The sequence below is a fragment of the Heterodontus francisci genome, chromosome 4 (genome assembly GCF_036365525.1).
Source record: "Heterodontus francisci isolate sHetFra1 chromosome 4, sHetFra1.hap1, whole genome shotgun sequence".
NCBI lineage: Eukaryota > Metazoa > Chordata > Chondrichthyes > Heterodontiformes > Heterodontidae > Heterodontus > Heterodontus francisci.
The window spans coordinates 75,687,134-75,705,804 of record NC_090374.1 but is presented as its reverse complement, the minus strand read 5'-3'; the positions used below and the strand labels follow the sequence as shown (position 1 = coordinate 75,705,804).

The following is an 18,671-nucleotide window of genomic DNA, read 5'->3' as shown; positions in this document are numbered from 1 at the left end:
GTTCACCGGAGATTGCAGACTGTGATTGTTGCATTCTTACTTTTTAAGAGACATTTGTCATATTTTTCCAAGAAATGTTTCTTTGGATGAGGTGAATTTTGTAACTCTTCAACCATTCCACCAATGCAGTATTAATTAAAAATGTTTCCAAGATAAGCTTCCAACAAACCCTAAGACTGCCTACTTCTAACTCTATAACATCACCCGATTCCACCCGGTCCAGCTCATCTGCTGCTGAAACCTTCATCCATGCTTTGTTGTCTCTAGACTTGACTATTCCAATGCACTCTTGGTCAGCCTCCCAACTTTCACCCTTCATAAACCTGAGCTCATCCAAAACTCTGCTGCCTGGGTCCGAAGTGAAATCAAGTCCCGTTTACCCATCACTGGCCCACATTGGCTCTGCGTCGAGCAATGCCTTGATTTTAAAATTCTCACCCTCCTCCAGCCCTACAAACCTCCAATATATCTGTTCTCCTCCAAGTCTGGCCTGTTGCGCATCTCTGATTTTATTCACTCCACAAATGGCAGCAGTGCCTTCAGCCACCTACACCCTAAGCTCTAGAATTCCCTCCCTAAAATTCTCCACCTCTCTTTCCTCCTTTCAGACACTCCTTAAAACCTACCTCTTTGACCGAGCTTTTAGTCATCTGTCCTAATATCTCCTTATATGGTCAATTTTTATTTGATAACGCTCCTGTGAAGCAACTTGGAACATTTTACTGCATAACAAATGCTATATAAATGCAAGTTGTTGTTGTAGCTGTTGCTCTCCCATCATTCTTGACAACCCTGAATCCACTAAAACAAACACATGGAGGAAAATAGCATGGCTGATATTTCAATGGGCAGATGATTTGTCAAATTCAAAGTCTGCCAAAAGCTATTATTAGTGTAATTATTTTTAAATCTATTAATGTACAATGTTGAAGATATATTTTTTTTAAATGGCTACATTAAATACACTTTTAGATGTTGGTTCGACATAGTCTGTGATTATGAAGCACTATTTTAAAGTCATCACAGTGTAGAGATACAATGGTGCCTATCTTGTGTGAGTTTATGGAAATGGAAATGAAAGTTTTTCCTAGTATATTTTGATGGATGTGCAGACTTTAAGTGGCAATCTTCATAACAAAAAGTATTTGGCAGCACTTTTATTGTTTGAGAGGAAGAAGAACCTAAAGAATTGAGTGTCACTTTCACTGCAAATTACACAGAGATTCACCAAGGTGTCATTTGCTTCTGAAATCTCAGTGTATTTAAAGTGTGTTTTATTTACATTATGTACTTGCAAACAAATCAGAAACCTTTGGCAAATAATTCCACTAAGTCAGGATCCCTTTAAATTGAAAACTTAATATAATTGCAAATAAAAATAAATCACTTGAACATTGTGAAAAAGCAATCACATATATTGAAAATTAATGAGAAAATGATGTCCAGAAAAGCTATTTTATTTAACTGAAGAAATAAATGTAGGCCTTAAATGATTTATGAATGTAAAATGGTAACTAATACCTCAACAAGAAAATGAAAACATTGTAAAATATTTGAGGAAATTTCCCCGGATCTGTACCCAGGCACACATTCCATTCACCTTTCGGTTGCTCTTTGTACCACTCTATTAGTTTTAAATGATTTGTGTTCTTGGACTCCCAAATCTTGTTGCTCTTCTACAGTTCCTAGTTTTTGCAAGTTAGAAAATTTTTAGGTTGGAATTTTACCCTCAGTGGAAGGGAGAAACAGAAATGTCGGTGGCGAACCTGCCTTCACCTGGCCTGCGAATCCGGACCACATTTTGCTGCAGGAAGTCCTGCCTAATTGAGCTGTCGGTCAATCAGCGGGCCAGCAGCTCTCTGTCCCAGCAGCGCCAATGGGAGCGGTGGCTATTGCTGGGACTGCAACGCAGCATCAAGAAGAGGAAGGACGCCCTGGGAAAAGTAAGTTTTTGAGGCCTCGCTGGGGGTGATCGTTTGGACCCCGGTGAGGCAAGGCGAGTTGACTGGGGCGACGGGAGGCGTTTTGGGTGTTGGGGGTGGTTGGGGCATCGGGGTTGGTCCTCCATCAGGCACAGAGTCCATGAGGGCCCCCGCCAAGCTGTCAGTAAAATTTCCGTGGCGGTGGGCGGAGGCCATTAAGTGACCGTTAACTGGCGACTAAAGGGCATTGATTGGCCTGGGATGGGTAGGTGGGTTTTCGCCCCCGCTGCCCCCTGTAAAATGGCAGCGGAGGCGGGAGCGGATCGGGAAGGGCCCCCCGATCCTCTCACTCCATTTTACGCCCCTCCCCTGCCACCATCCCACTCTTTTGGGGGGGGGGGGGGCGTAAAACTCTAGTCTTAGTCTCCCTCTTTGGGGTTAATATCGAGGCTCTCAGATTAGGGCCTTGATATTAACACCCACCACACCCCCACCCTCCAACCCCAGCAATGGAGGGGAGAGGTTTGTTGAGGCAATTGAAGACTTAAATAAGAACACATGCCCAACATGTTGTGCATGTGCCCGCTTTGATTTTTACAGCAGCAGATATAATGCCATCTGAGTATCCCACCATAGCGAGGTGGAACACTTAATTATCATATTTAAATCAGACTCCCATGGTGCAATTGGAAGCCCAATTTAAAATTGATTGCTGCTATGCAGGTTTCTCAGGCATTGGGAAACCTGGCTGTGAAAGGGAGGCACTCCACCCAGCCCCTTAGGAACATAGGGACATCGGACCATACGAGCAGGAGGAGGCCATTCAGCCCATTCAGCCTGCTATGCCATTCAATTAGATCATTGCTGTTCATCTACCTCAATGTCATTTTCCCGTGCTACCCCACATCCCTTGACGTCATTAGTATCCAGATATTTATTGATTTCTGTCTTGAACATGCTCAATCATTGAGCTTCCACAGCCCTCTGGAGTAGAGCATTCCAAAGATTCACCACCATCTGAGTGAAGAAATTCCTCCTCAACTCAGTCTTAAATGGCCTAGCCCTTATTCTGAGACTGTGTCTGCTGGTTCTAGACTCACCAGCCAGGGGAAATATCCTTATGGAAGCCTTTGGCTTTTCCCCCCACCGATCACAGCCTCTCTCTCTCTTTCCCCCACCAATCCGGGCCTCTCTCTCTCTTCCTGCCAATCATGGCCTTGCTCTCCCCCCTCCCAATTGCTGACCTCCTCCCCGCTACCAATCACCAACCTTCCTCCCCTCCTGATTGTCGGGGACCATCTCCAAGGCTCCTTGGCTGTGGCCTCCTGCTGCTGGTTTTCCCTCCCAGTCACTGGCAAAACTGCTAGCGATCCTAAAAATGATAATGAGGTCTAGCCATTAAGTTTGGCAGGACCTGCATATCCCCAGCCTTCCTGGGTTCTTTGGCTGATTATGGCCTCCCCCATACCCTCCCCACAAATATTAAGGCCTAGGTGACACTAAAAGTGGCTTAGATCGATTCATCCACTGATTAACCTTATCTCTACATCAAACACTTTTCGCCCACACCCCTTCTCTGAAAGAAAGAAATCAAGGGTTCAGCATATAACAAATCATGAACATCAACCCCTTGATGAAACACATGCTACTCTGTTAGGTTATACCACTAGACTACCATCCCTATATCTTTAAAGAATCGTTAAGTGGAATAAAAAATAGACTTCCTATTTCCTGGTTCTGCATTTTTCATTAAATCAATTGGCTTCATACCTTAGCATTGCATTTGAAGAGCAGTTTAAGTGTTTCCAGCACATTTTTGACTTGTTCTAGATTTTTCAGTTTCTTCCAGAGGACTGATTTTAGTTCATCCCAGCAGTTAATACCTAGTAACAGATCAAATTATTTTTTTTTGTAACTTATTGTCATACCTGATTTACAAAATTGTAAATCTTAAATCATTATTTTTGATTGGATTCTAAATGATGTAAAAGGAAGGAATGGGGTATATTTCCCTCCATTAGATAATTATTAGTGAAAATATTGGCATGAGTATAGAGTAGGGAAATATCCTCAAGATTTTCCCGTAAATTTTTTAACCTTCTGTTGACATGAAATATATTCTAAGTAGGTAATCAAGTGTCAGTCACTTAAAGCATTATTTTCTATTGCTTGAATCATGCAACTTTTGGATCTTAAAATAATTTTCACTGCCACAAGAGCAACATTTAAAACTCAAAGAATTTAAATTCACATACAAGATATATTAAAGTTCTCTGCAACCCTGGTGGGTGAAAATAAAGCTTTCAAAGTAAAATTTATTTTTATAATACTATTCTAAAGCACCACAAATTAGTGATTTTTCATACAATTTAAACTGTTGCCAAATTTCACATTAACATGGCAAGAACACTATCTGGAATTTAGAGCAAGCTGTAATTTTATATTAAATGCACATGAAAGAATGCTTCCTCAGGCTGGGAGGTCCCACGACCCCAGCTGATCATGCATTGGATGGACGGCAGGTGGCTGGTACACCAAGTGGGACCAAGTAGAGCAGATGCTCAATTGATCAATGTGGGTGAGTCGCTATGTCTGAATCACAGCCTGGACTCCCAATGACAGCAGGTTGTTTCTTTCATATCAGGGGGGACACTGTTGGCTACTTTACGGGAGGAAGAGGGGGGTGGCTAACAATGCCATGCAGCCCGACACACTTCCACTTGCATTTGCAGCTTCACAGGGGAATGTCTGAAATGCGCCCTTAGTGGTGCAGGAACCCGTCCAAGGTATTTGATTGCAAAAAATTCTCTCAATTCAACAATCTAGGAAAACAGGAAAACATATGTGAAGTTAAATCTTGCTGTATGATATTAACATTTAAACTCATTAACATGTTCAGATGAAATTCATCCGGCTGCTATTTTATTTTAAAATAGTGTTTTTATGCTAATATTGCATGATTTCACCCCATGCTGCTACAGTAAAACATACATTTTGCAAACACTTGACAGCTGGGACTGCACTGATTACACAAACTGATCTCACTTGGGATCATTACAGAAATCCCACCTTAACTTTATATGGTACTTCACAAGAGCGGAAGAATGGACAGTGAGCAAAAGCAGAGCTGACACATAGTTAAAAAGGAGAGTCTGAGGAGCACTTGAAGATAAAGAAAAGTGTAGCAAGATGGATGGGTTTGGGAAGAGAATTGTAGAGGGCAGATGATAATGGCTAATAATGAGGAGAGTATTGGAGGTCAAGCCAGGAGATGGAAAAGATGTGAGGGCTTGAGCAGCTGTGAGGATGTGGTCAAGATGCAGGTGGAATATTTCAACATAATATAATACGATATAATTATAAAATGGACTGGGTGTGGATGTTGTAGCTCAGCTCAAGGTAACGAGGAAACTCTAACGTTGTGCACTGTCAAGCTCAGCCTGAGCAAGCCACATGGAAGAGGGATAGAATTTTTAGAAGATGTGGAACAACATGGTTTTGTTTAGCTGGAAGAAATGTTACCATTGTGCAGTTGGATAGCTCAGCAATAGTCATCGATGATAGTGGGAAGAGGTAAAGCTGGGTATCAGCAGCACATATAAGGAAGCTGATTCTGTGCTACACATTAGTGACAGGAATTACTTTCATCCTGTCAGTTTAGACTCAATGGAATCCCAAAAGTGAAAGATTAGTATTCTAACCCATTGCTGTTTCCTGATTCATCTCCTATCACAATGTAATCATTTTACAGAATTCAAACCTATGGCTTTAGGGACTACATGCAAGCTGCCCCAGAACAACTATTTGAGAAAATTATTTATACAGAAGTATTCAGTATAACCATAGTTTCCAGGATGGTAACACTGCGCCTTAAGTCCTCCGCGATACAGGTTCTATACCTGTGTAAATGAACTTCAAGACCTCTGAGTAGCAGGCACAGAGCAGTGAGTCTAAAATGATGACCCTTACTGGCTGGCTGTTATGAAGTAAAGCTTGGCTGGAGTTCAACGCAATATCCTTTTGGTCTATTGCAAATAGATTGTGAGCAATCTTCCCAGGTAATTCACCAGGGTTACTGGCAATCTCCACACCAAACAGTAACATGAAAACGTCACTTGCTGTGCACAGCACGATCTTGTGAGCTCTAGCCACCTCTTGTCCATTCTTGGAAGAAAACACCACATCTGTACATGGAGAGCTGTGGTATAGGTTCAACAAATCGCGATGGTACTGGGACTCTTCAATTTTTAAACACGGTAGTTTGACTAGAAGGAAAAATAACAGAGAGCCAATAAACAACTTGGGTACAAAACCAAAAATATGCATATAACAGAAACTTAGTAAGATTTTCAGTATTTATGTCACGCTCATGGGAATTACAGCGATGGAAATACAAAAATAAACTGGAGATTTATGGAAATCATTTAAAAGACTGATATACTTGCCTTCAACAAGATGAGAGAGAAGCAGAGTTAATGTTTCAGGTCAGTGATCTCTCCACAGATGCTGCCAGACCTGCTGAGTTTCTCCAGCACTTGCTGTTTTTAATCCACCTTTTCCTGCTAGAACTAAAACTCAGTAACCTTGTCTGCACTGAAATTGTAAACGGCTCATCACACATGGATGTGAACTTTCCACAAAAAACAAACTAAAACAAAAGCAGTCACAGACGCCTCATCTCCAGCTGCAATCACTACAATAAAGGGTGAAAGTACTTCACCTTATCAAAATGTACAGCCCCTCAAGAACTGAAACCTAAGGCACATGGGCAAAACTAACACTTAATAAGTTTTACCTTTAAAGGCAACCTTTCTGGGAAAAAAAGAGAACATCAGACAGAAATCTCCAGCCACAGCGAGAACATCGAAAGCCATCTTTAATTCTAGCACATGGCTGAGAGAAAGAAATCAATTCCAGCTAAGGCAGTTGAACCCTGCTGAGACGAGTTTGCAACCAAGTGCAGCAAATAAGAGAGTGACTTTTAAACAACTCCTCTGCCATTGAAAATTGAACTAAGAAATACCAGCACTGACCTCAGACTGAAGTGTTGACTGCCAGAAAAAAGCAACATTCCAGCAAATGCAAGACAACCAGAAAACAGGCCTACAACTTTAAAAACTTACCTTTCAAGAGGATCCCACAGGTTTTTCCTGAAAGCAGCAGACATTGATACCTTGAACTCTTAATGCTCCTATCCTTTACCCTCTATCTATCTTTTGCTAAAAAGAGTCATTTTGTCGAAGCTTTTCATCATGCACTCATCAGGACAATTCGCAAGAATACCAACGTAAGGGAAAGCAACACATTTATACTGGATGAGAAGAGAGTGATGATTGGTTGGCAAGTGGACTCTGATTGGTAGAGACGCTGCCATGGAGATTGCACCAGGTTATGCTGACTGACAGTTAACTGCCAAGCTTTGTTTGAAATTTAAACCAGGCAGCTTGACTCTGATTGGTCAAGGCATTGCCCTAAGGAATGAACCAGCAAATGGCTGTCACTTATTTTATTTACCTGAAATAGGCACAATGTGTGCACATTTTCTTTCTGCCTGCAAAGGACAGAGCCCTGTGTATTAATATATGTAGCTTCCAGTACGTGCAAAGGCGCCACACTGCGAGCCCGACTGACAATCATAAATTGGTTGTCAGCGTAATTCTTAGCACACTGCAGATTATTTAGCAAATGTTGTCCAATTGTGGAATCACATTTAATGCTGGACACTGTGTTTTGTGTTTTGCAAGCATGGGCTAATTGGGTAGAATCCGTACCTTGCCCGTTGTGAACAGCAGAAGGGACATGCTGTTTGATACGATCCGTCATTCATTGGGACATCCAGCCTATATACCTAGCATCACACTGGCACTGAAATTCATATAGCACATTACTCATTTGTGCGATAGGCAGGACATCTTTTTGGCTTGACGATAGCATCTTGTTAGTGGCGAACACCACACCTATTGCTACTGCATAGTAGCAGCGTGAAACAGCTAGCTTTACCTATTGCTCAAACTTTTGGGATACATTACCCTTCCAATATAATCTGAGGTAGACTGGGAGCTTTTCAGGGCCGAAAATGACGGCCTTAGGCCCGTTCATAAGTTTGCGTGATATACAGTGAGAAATGATCTAATCAGGGGAGCTATTGTCGTGCAGGATGCTTTTGATTCGCCCGATTTCAGCACCAAGCTTGCATGGTGAGCAATGGCTCAGGCCCTATTTACAAAGTTGCCGATAAGGTCAATCTTATAGTGCGTGGAACTGTAAGAACCCCAATGCAGGTATTGACCAGTGAATGATCAGATTGTTTCTCGCTGTATATTGCGCAAACATATGAACGGGCCTAAGACTGTCATTATCAGCCCTGAAAAGTGCCCAGTCTACTTCAGATTACCCTAGAAGGGTAATGTATCCCAAACATGTGAGAAACTGGTGAAGCTAGCTGTTTCACAGTGTTACTATGGAGTAGCAACACATGTGATGTTTGCCACTAACAGGATGCTGCCGTCAAGCCAAAAAGACGTTCTGCCTATCACACAAATGAGTAATATGGTAGATGAATTTCAATGCCAGTGTGATGCAAGGTATATAGGCCACAGATCCCAAACAGTGGTGGATTTTATCAAACAGCATGTCCCTTCCGCTGTTCACAATAGGCAAGTTACAGGCCGTACCTAACCAGCCGTGCTTGCAAAACTCAAAATACAGTGTCCAATATTAGATGCGATTCCACGATTGGACAACATTTGCTAAATAATCCAATTAAGATTGTCAGTTGGGCTCGCAGTGTGGCACATTTGCGCGTACTGGAAGCTACATATATTAATACACAGGGCCCTGTCCTTTGCAGACAGAAAGAACATATACACACATTGTGCTTGTCTCAGCTAAACAAAATAAGCGACAGCCATTTGCTGGTTCATTCCTCAGGGCAATGCCTTGACCAATCAGAATCAAGCTGCCTGGTTTAAATTTCAAACAAAGCTTGGCAGTTAACTGTCAATCAGCATAAACTGGTGCATTCTCCATGGCAACGCCTCTGCCAATCAGAATCCACTTGCCAACCAATCATCACTCTCTTCTCATACAGTATAAATGTGTTACTTTCCCTTACATTGGTATTCTTGCGAATTGTCCTGATGAGTGCAAGACTAAAAGCTTCGACAAAATGCGGGCAGCAAAAGGGGCGGCACAGTGGTGCAGTGGTTAGCACTGCAGCCTCACAGCTCCAGTGACCCGGGTTCAGTTTTGGGTACTGCCTGTGCGGAGTTTGCAAGTTCTCCCTGTGACCGCGTGGGTTTCCGCCGGGTGCTCCGGTTTCCTCCCACAGCCAAAGACATGTAGGTTGATAGGTAAATTGGCCATTGTAAATTGTCCCTAGTGTAGGTAGGTGGTAGGGGAATGGTGGGGATGTGGTAGGGAATATGGGATTAATGTAAGATTAGTATAAATGGGTGGTTGTTGGTCAGCACATACTCTGTGGGCCAAAGGGCCTGTTTCAGTGTTGTATCTCTAAATAAATAAATAAGTAAAAAATAAAATAAAAAAATTCTCTGTTTTCAGCAATACTCAAGTTCTGTACTACCAAACGACTATTTGTATCTATCTTTTCTTGAGTGTGCATGTGAGAGTGAATGTGTGCATGGGTGGTGTTGCAATCATTTTGGGCGATTATTGTTCAATAAATATTTAAACTTCTGTTTCAAACGTACGAGAAAACCCGCCACTGTCTGTTTATTTGGCAAACAATGTACAGGGGCGGAAACACTAGTTTAAGAAAAGACAATCTGTGTTCAGTAGGAATGTGAAAAGTGGAAGCCAGCCACTCCATTTCCCACCTGCGCATAACAATTAATAAAATGATAAGTGAACCACTTAGTAGGCATATAATTTCAAGCCCCAATATCACTACATATGTTCCTTTTATATACAGGGAAAAACCTAGTTTGATGACTTGCATGTTAAAATCTCCACCCAAAATTCTTTACAGTAATTCTATTTAAGTCTTCATTTGAATTTTGAAAAAGAAGGATGGAATTCCATCTTAATTTACAAGCCAGATTTTGGGTAGAAGTTTGAGCACAACCAAAACCAATTTCAGGAACCAACATCCCATCCAAAAGGATACCTAAAAGTGAAAATGGATCAAGCTATTTTAGAGCTGTCCCTGGCAGCTGCTTAAAACGGCATTAGAACCCTTAAATAGTCAAATGTGGAGCCTAATACTTGTTTTCAGCCCCCTCTGGGAAACTGGATATTGCAGAGCTAAGCAGACACCAAGCCTACTCTGCCCCAGATATTTCAGCGTCTGCTGTGGCCTAAGCTCTTTTCACCTTCCCTATAATGAGGGAAAATTCGTTTGTCAATAATTTTATCAAAAAAGTTGTCATGAACACAAAATAGTAATTTTCATTCTGTACTCACACTGACATTGTTTCCTAAAATCATTGACAGAAGAAACTTCACCCAATATCCTAACTTCCACAAAGCACATTCTACTGCAACAACCACCAGACTAGCTATCCTTTTGGATATTCCTGAGCAGAACTGCATTAAAGCAGTCTAATATTGTGTAAACATGTTAACTAGTGTGTTAACAAAATATATTATTAAATCCTAAATTGCCAAACTATGGACAGCTTTGTGCTCTGGACCTAAAGTTAGTAAGAACTAGTTTGAAAGTGGCTGACATATTTCACCAGGACCCTTAAAGTCAATTGAAAAAGGGTAGTTTTATCCTATCAGTACGGATTGAATTTACAGCCAACTTCCAGAATAGGTATTGTTCTGACCTACTGTGCCACCAATTCCCATGGCTGACCCTCATTCTGAGGTGACCATTAATTTCATGGATAGAACACCATTAATTACAGAATCTTTGATGATATTAATAAGACATGTTTTCCTGGAGTATATTATAATCAACAGGATCAATTGCCCATTTTCCATATTCACATCAGATAAGCTGAGACAGGCACTCCTTCCCTTATCTATTCTTACCTGGCTCTCTAAGTCGAGGTGGTGGGATTATTTGGGGTCTGCTACTCCTTTTCTTTTTCTTCTCATAAGATTTCTGCTTTAAACACTGGATGATAAAGTATTCCAACTGCAAAATTGTACACAGAATAAGCACAAGAATCAGAATTACAAAGATCCAGACAGATATAGAATGTGGTTCAAATATGTGAAAAATAATTTGCAGGTGATACAGATGCAGTTTAATTCAGCAGTAGGAGAATTGCATATGTTTTATAATTGTTGAGCTTATCCAGTTGTTTTCCAGTGCCAACAAAGTACTTGCTATTACTCTTTAAATTTGGGGATTTTGGACAGTGATACGGACAGATGGGAAGAGATGCGGGTAGTGTTTTAGTCCATAAGGGTAAACTAAATAGACAAACGACAGGTTTTCTTGAAGGTTAAAAAAGAAAGATAAATATTTATTGTTACACAATAACTGGAAAATATTTGTGACTTCACCCACTCACACATTCACACCCATATACACACACAAGTCAAGATAGAGATTAGAGTGTTTTAAAAAAGACCTTTAGAAACTTTTTGGGAGAAAATCTTACAGTGGTGCAGGTTTGAATGTTTGTTGTCTTGAAAAGGATGAAGTGTTGCAGGCTCCTTGTTGTTAAGCCTCAATCCGAAGTCGATGGTGGGAAATTCTGGTTCACTTTCGCAGATGGGAAGTTCCAAAGTCACCTTGAAATTTCTCTGCTGCAGTAGTTAAAAAATGTTGTCAGCAGGGCTCCTGCTTAGCTGGAACTGTCTCACAACTGTTCTGGCTGGAAAAGACCTTATTTTGCTGTTTTGTCTCTCTCTGTCCAGTGAAATACCTTTTAAGATAGAAACTTGTCAGGTTGCGGTGTCGGTCAGGTGACTAAGAGCTCTCTCCCCTGGGGTGATATGGTAACCATTGTTACATGTTGGCATCTGAATGTGGTACATTTTGATAAGTAAGTGTTATTTCATACCTATTATTTTGGCCTTGGCTTTGGAGTCAGTCTGTCTGTAAAATCTTTTGTTAGCTCCATTCCTGCAGATAGGAGTTGTTAGCATGGAATGGGTTGTTTTCCTTTTCAATGGGTTTTCCCCAAAGCTAATTCAGACGTGGATAATGAATTTCATCTTCAACAGACAAACATGCTTATTGACAGTACAGGAAGGGTCACCTGACCTCTACTCCATTTTGTCTGTGGCACAAATGTCATAGAGTCATAGAGTCGTACAACATAGAAACAGGCCCTTCGGCCCACCGTGTCCATGCCGACCATAATGCCTATCTATACTAATCCCACCTGCCTGCATTAATTCCATATCCCTCGATGCCTTGCTCATTCAAGTACCTGTCCAGATGTCGCTACTGTTCCTGCCTCCACCACCTCCTCAGGGTGCTCATTCCAGATACCCACTATTCCTTGTGTGAAAAATTTACCCCTTTGATTCCCTTTAAACCTCCTCCCTCTCACCTTAAATCTATGCCCTCTAGTTTTAGTCACCCTACCATGGGAACCAGACTCTGGCTATCTACCCTATCTATGCCTCTCATAATTTTATATACCTCTATCATGTGTCAGTTTTTTGTAGTTCAGTTCAACAGTTTCAACTTTTATTTCACAATTCCTCCAGTTCATTTCATATTTTATCACTGTTCCCTCCATGAGCATGATAACAGGATTCAGAATTTAGCACTACACTGTCCTCTCATGCAAAATTACAGGGAAAGGTCTTTCCACGCCAAACCATTATTTAAAACTAATTATGGTAGTTTCCTCAAAAACCTCAGCCAGAAGTGTTGAGTGGATGATCCACCTCAGCCTCCTCCAGAGGTCCTCAGCATCAGAGATGCCAGTCTTTGGCCAATTCAATTCATTCCACGTCATATCAAAACGCCGCTCAACGCATTAGATACAGAAAAGGTTATGGGCCCTGACATCTTCCCAGCAGTAGAACTAGAGAACCAAAGAACCATAGAAAAAATTACGGCACAAAAGGAGGCCATTCACCCCATCGTGACTGCACTGGCCGAAAAAAACTAGCCACCCAATCTAATCCCACCTTCCAGAACCTAGTAGTACTGAAGACTTGAGCTCCAGAACTAGCCGTGCCCTTAGCCAAGCTGTTGTAGACAGTACAAGTACAACACTAGTATTTACCTGATAATGTGGAAAATTACCCAGGTATATCCCATCCACAAAAAAGTAGGACAAATCCAATCCAGCCAATTACCACCCCATCAGTCTACTCTCAATCATCAGCAAAGTGATGGAAGGTGTCATTGACATTGCTTTCAAACGACACTTACTCAGCAATAACGTGCTCACTGATGCTCAGTTTGCGTTCCACCAAGGTCACTCAGCTCGAGACCTCATTACAGACCTGGTCTAAACATGGACAAAAGAGCTGAATTCCAGAGGTGAGATGACAGCGACTGCCCTTGACATTAAGGCAGCATTTGACCGAGTGTGGTATCAAGGAACCCTAGCAAAATTGAAGTCCATGGGAATGAAGAAGAAAACTCTCCACTGCCCGCATGCAGCAAGACCTGCACAATATAGTATAAGGATGTAAAGGGTTAATGCTAAAAAAAGTGAGAGCAATCCCTCCCACTGTAAGAGTGATGATGTCATAGTCATATGAGGTTAGGCTGGAGGTCAGAGAGAGCAGCACGAATGCTAGCTTAGGAGGCTTGATGAGAGTGTATATACTGTTCTGCTGAGCAAAGAGTTTCTGATGGCCAAGCCCACTCCATGCTGTTTTGGTCCTTCAGGATCCCTACCCTGCCAGAAGAAGGTGTAGTCTTGCTCTCTTAGAGATCCGCTCGCAGGGAGGCATGTCTCCTGAAGTGCTGCAATGTCCACATTGAGTCTACTGAGCTCGTTGTTAATGATGGCAATCTTCCAAGAATCGTTGATTTGTGTAAGATCTTCCGACAGGCCAGGATACATAGTTCTGTCGTTCCAGCTTACAAAACGAAGGGCTGGTACCTTCTTTCCTTTTTTGGTCGTGCTGTTTGGTGTGGTGTTACAGTCCACTTGTTGGGCAATGACCCTGAGCTCCAAGCATCCATTGAAGCAAATGGACTGTGGCGGGACAGAACCTTACTGATCGGAGGCTGCCCGGTTTGAGGCAGGCGGTAGCTGTCCAGTGAGATGCAATGACCTCTCCCACCGCCAAAGGCAACCCGTGGCGCCCAATCTCTACATCAATTGAGCTGGACTTATAATCCGTAACTGCTGCCTTCCGTGTTGTTTCAGTCGCTGTGAGGCGACTATGGAGTGACCTCTCCATGGCGCATGCCTGGGCGGATGTATGGAGGTTGTCAGTTGCCCAAGCGTCAAAACCCCCCTCTCGGCCTTCCTGATGGGGTCCAAAGGAGTGCAGAGCATGACGTTTAGCATCGGTATGGCTGCATGAACTGCTGGAAACATGCCAAAGATGACACATGACCGCCTTCAGGGTTCCGCTCCGGATTTTCTGTTAGGTTTACTCCCTTAGCCTTGGTCTCTCCTGAGACGCCCATAAGGCAGTGGGGTTGTTAGGGCCGCTGCTCAGGGATAGGAGCTAACAAGTAAGCTGTGTGATTTCATGGAGGGAGAGGAAAGGGGGTGCGGTGGATGCCCAGGGAAGGAGGTGGGGGGAAGGGGGTGCGATGGGGGAGGGGGTGCGAGGGGTAGGGGTGTGGGGGGAGGGGCTGGGGAGAAGGGGGTGCGAGGGGGAGCTGGGAAGGGCGGGTGCAGGGGGGTAGGGGAGGGGGTGCAGGGGAAGGGGTGCGAGGGGAAGATGTTGTGAGCGGGAGGGGGTTCAGGGGAAGGGGGTGCGGGGGGGGAGCTGGGGTGCAAGGGGGTGGGGGGAAGGAGGTGCAAGGGGGGTGAGCTGGGAGGGGGTGCGGGGGGGAGGGCATGGGGGGAAGGTGGTGCAAGGGGGAAGGGGTGGGGGAAGTGGGTGCTGGGGGGAAGGTGGTGTAGGGGGTGAAGGGGGGAGGCATCTGGTGGGACAGCATGGAGTGGGCTTCGCCATCAGAAACGTTTTGCTCAGCGAGATAGAGCCACCTTCAAATGGCTCGGAATGCATACTGTCCATCCGACTGCTCACCGCCTCTGGTCCAGTGCACCTACTCAGCATCTATGCTCCAACACTCTGCTCCCCACATGAAGTTAAAGACCAGTTCTACGAGGAACTCCATAATATCATTAGTAGCATTCCCAATACCAAACATTTGTTCCTGCTGGGGGACTTTAACGCCAGGGTTGGGGCCGTGACTCATGGCCCTCCTGTCTTGGGTGCTATGGTATTGGAAGGATGAATGAGAATGTACAGAGAGTGCTGGAGTTGTGTACCGATCACAACCTCTGCATCACCAACTCATTCTTTCTTACTAAACCCTGTCACCAAGTTTCTTGGAGGCACATCGTTGGCACCAGCTGGACCTCATCGTCACAAGGCGAGCCTCATTAAACAGCGTTCAAATCACACGCAGCTTCCACAGTGCTGACTGCGACACCGACCACTCCCTGGTGTGCAGCAAGGTTACACTCAAACCAAAGAAGCTGCATCACTCCAAGCAGAAGGGCTGCCCGTGCATCAACACTAACAGAATTTCTTATCCACAGCTGTTACATAAGTTTCGAAATTCACTTGAAAAAGCCCTTCAAAACACTCCCACAGGGGATGCAGAGACCAAGTGGGCCCACATCAGAGACGCCATCTATGACTCAGCAATGACCACCTATGGCAAACATGTGAAGCAGAATGCAGACTGGTTTCAATCTCACTTTGAAGAGCTGGAACCTGTCATAGCCGCTAAGCGCATTGCACCGCTGAACTACAAGAAAGCCTCCAGCGAGTTAACATCCGTAGCACTTAAAGTAGCCAGAAGCGCTGCACAGAGAACAGCCAGGCGCTGTGCAAATGACTACTGGCAACACCTATGCAGTCATATTCAGCTGGCCTCTGACACCGGAAAAATCAGAGGAATGTATGATGGCATTAAGAGAGCTTTTGGGCCAACCATCAGGAAGATCGCCCCCCTCAAATCTAAATCAGGGGACACGATCACTGACCAACGCAAGCAAATGGACCGCTGGGTGGAGCACTACCTAGAACTGTACTCCAGGGAAAATGTTGTCACTGAGACTGCCCTCAATGCAGCCCAGTCTCTGCCAGTCATGGATGAGCTGGACGAACAACCAAAAAAATCGGAACTCAGTGATGCCATTGATTCTCTATCCAGTGGAAAAGCCCCTGGGAAGGACGGTATTATCCCTGAAATAATCAAGAGTGCCAAGCCTGCTATACTCTCAGCACTACATGAACAGCTTTGCCTGTGCTGGGATGAGGGAGCAGTACCTCAGGACATGCACGATGCCAATATCATCACCCTCTATAAGAACAAGGGTGACTGCGGTGACTGCAACAACTACCGTGGAATCTCCCTGCTCAGCATAGTGGGGAAAGTCTTCGCTCGAGTCGTTTTAAACAGGCTCCAGAAGCTGGTTGAGCGTGTCTACCCTGAGGCACAGTGTGGCTTTCGAGCAGAGATTCACCACTGACCTGATGTTGTCCCTTCGCCAGCTGCAGGAGAAATGCCGTGAACAACAGATGCCCCTCTACGTTGCTTTCATTGATCTCACCAAAGCCTTTGACCTCGTCAGCAGACGTGGTCTCTTCAGACTACTAGAAAAGATCAGATGCCCACCAAAGCTACTAAGTATCATCACCTCATTCCATGACAATATGAAAGGCACAATTCAGCATAGCGGCGCCTCACCAAACCCCTTTCCTATCCTGAGTGGTGTGAAACAGGGCTGTGTTCTCGCACCTACACTATTTGGAATCTTCTTCTCCCTGCTACTCTCACATGCGTTCAAGTCTACCGAAGAAGGAATTTTCCTCCACACAAGATCAGATGGCCGGTTGTTCAACCTTGCCTGTCTAAAAGCGAAGACCAAAGTACGGAAGGTCCTCATCAGGGAACTTCTCTTTGTTGACGATGCTGCATTAACATCCCACACAGAAGAGTGTCTGCAGAGACTCATCAACAGGTTTGCGGCTGCCTGCAACGAATTTAGCCTAATCATCAGCCTCAAGAAAATGAACATCATGGGTCAGGAAGTCAGAAATGCTCCATCCATCAATATTGGCGACCACGCTATGGAAATGGTTCATGAATTCACCTACCTAGGCTCAACTATCACCAGTAACCTGTCTCTAGATGCAGAAATCAACAAGCGCATGGGAAAGGCATCCGCTGCTATGTCCAGACTGGCCAAGAGAGAGTGGGAAAATGGCGCACTGACACAGAACACAAAAGTCCGAGCGTATCAAGCCTGTGTCCTCAGTACCTTGCTCTACGGCGGCGAGGCCTGGACAACGTACGTCAGCCAAGAGCGACGTCTCAATTCATTCCATCTTCGCTGCCTCCGGAGAATCCTTGGCATCAGGTGGCAGGACCGTATCTCCAATGCAGAAGTCCTCGAGGCAGCCAACATCCCAAGCATATACACCCTACTGAGCCAGCGGCGCTTGAGATGGCTTGGCCATTGTACAGCGAGCTCGTCACTGGTATCAGACCCACCGGCCATCCATGTCTCCACTTTAAAGACGTCTGCAAACGCGACATGAAGTCCTGTAACATTGATCACAAGTCGTGGGAGTCAGTTGCCAGTGATCGCCAGAGCTGGCGGGCAGCCATAAAGGCGGGGCTAAAGAGTGGCGAGTCGAAAAGACAGCAGTTGGCAGGAAAAAAGACAGAAGCGCAAAGGGAGAGCCAACTGTGTAACAGCCCCGACAACCAATTTTATCTGCAGCGCCTGTGGAAGAGTCTGTCACTCTAGAATTGGCCTTTATAGCCACTCCAGGTGCTGCTTCACAAACCACTGACCACCTCCAGGTGCTTACCCATTGTTTCTCGAGACAAAGATGCCAAAGAAGATATACTGCTATGTAAAAAATAAATAGTTCTTCGTTGACCTTATCTGAGACTTTGTCCAGAACATCCCTGTTTTGCTACTAAATACAATGACAACACACAACATTGTAGCACTGGTTAAAACGACCAAGAGAATTTGAAGATCTCCCTTCCTCGTGGAGAAGCACCATGAAAACAGCAGATCTAGTCAGAGGTCTGAAACATACTCAGGAGCTTCTCCGTAGCCACAGACAAGGTGGACAGTCAGTGAGAAAGCCCTGCAACCTCTCAGACTTTTTAGGTGATCTCTCTGACTATCATTGCTTCCCAGTCTCTCACCATTTTAAAAATATTTTGTTTTTCTATTTTTCTGACCAAAATGGATAGTTTCACATTTTTCTACATTATATTCCATCTGCCACATTCTTGCCAACTCACTTAACCTGTTTAAATCCTTTTGCAGTCTCTTTGCGTCCTCTTCATCGCTTGCTTTCCGACCTAACATTTTATTGTCAGCAAACCTGGCTACATTACACTTGTACCTCTCATCAAAGTCATTGTTATGGATTATAAATAGCTGAAGCCCAAGCATTGATTCTTGCGGTATCCTATCAGTTACAGTCTGTCAACCCAAAAATGATCTATCTATGCCGACTCTGTTTTCTGTCCGTTAACCAATCATCAATCTATATTACCTGAATCCATTAGCCCTATTTTTGTGTAATAACCTATTGTGCGGTTCCTTTTTGAATGCTTTTTGAAAATCCAAATACATTACATTCACCAGTTTCCCCTTATCCACCATGTTAATTACATCCTCAAAAAACTCA

The 18,671-nt window shown here is 44.0% G+C and overlaps 1 protein-coding gene across 1 annotated transcript in view; it reads right to left on the bottom strand.

The window, feature by feature from the left end:
* The window catches only part of rhobtb3 (Rho related BTB domain containing 3), a 145,607-nt gene that overhangs the window by 26,906 nt on the left and 100,030 nt on the right, over positions 1-18,671 (bottom strand). Inside the window, exons 6-8 of the mRNA XM_068029003.1 lie at positions 10,923-11,028; positions 5,822-6,187; positions 3,693-3,805 (exon numbers count right to left, since the gene is read on the bottom strand). Of these exons, the coding sequence (XP_067885104.1) occupies positions 3,693-3,805; positions 5,822-6,187; positions 10,923-11,028 (585 nt within the window). The remainder of the gene's footprint in view (positions 1-3,692; positions 3,806-5,821; positions 6,188-10,922; positions 11,029-18,671) is intronic.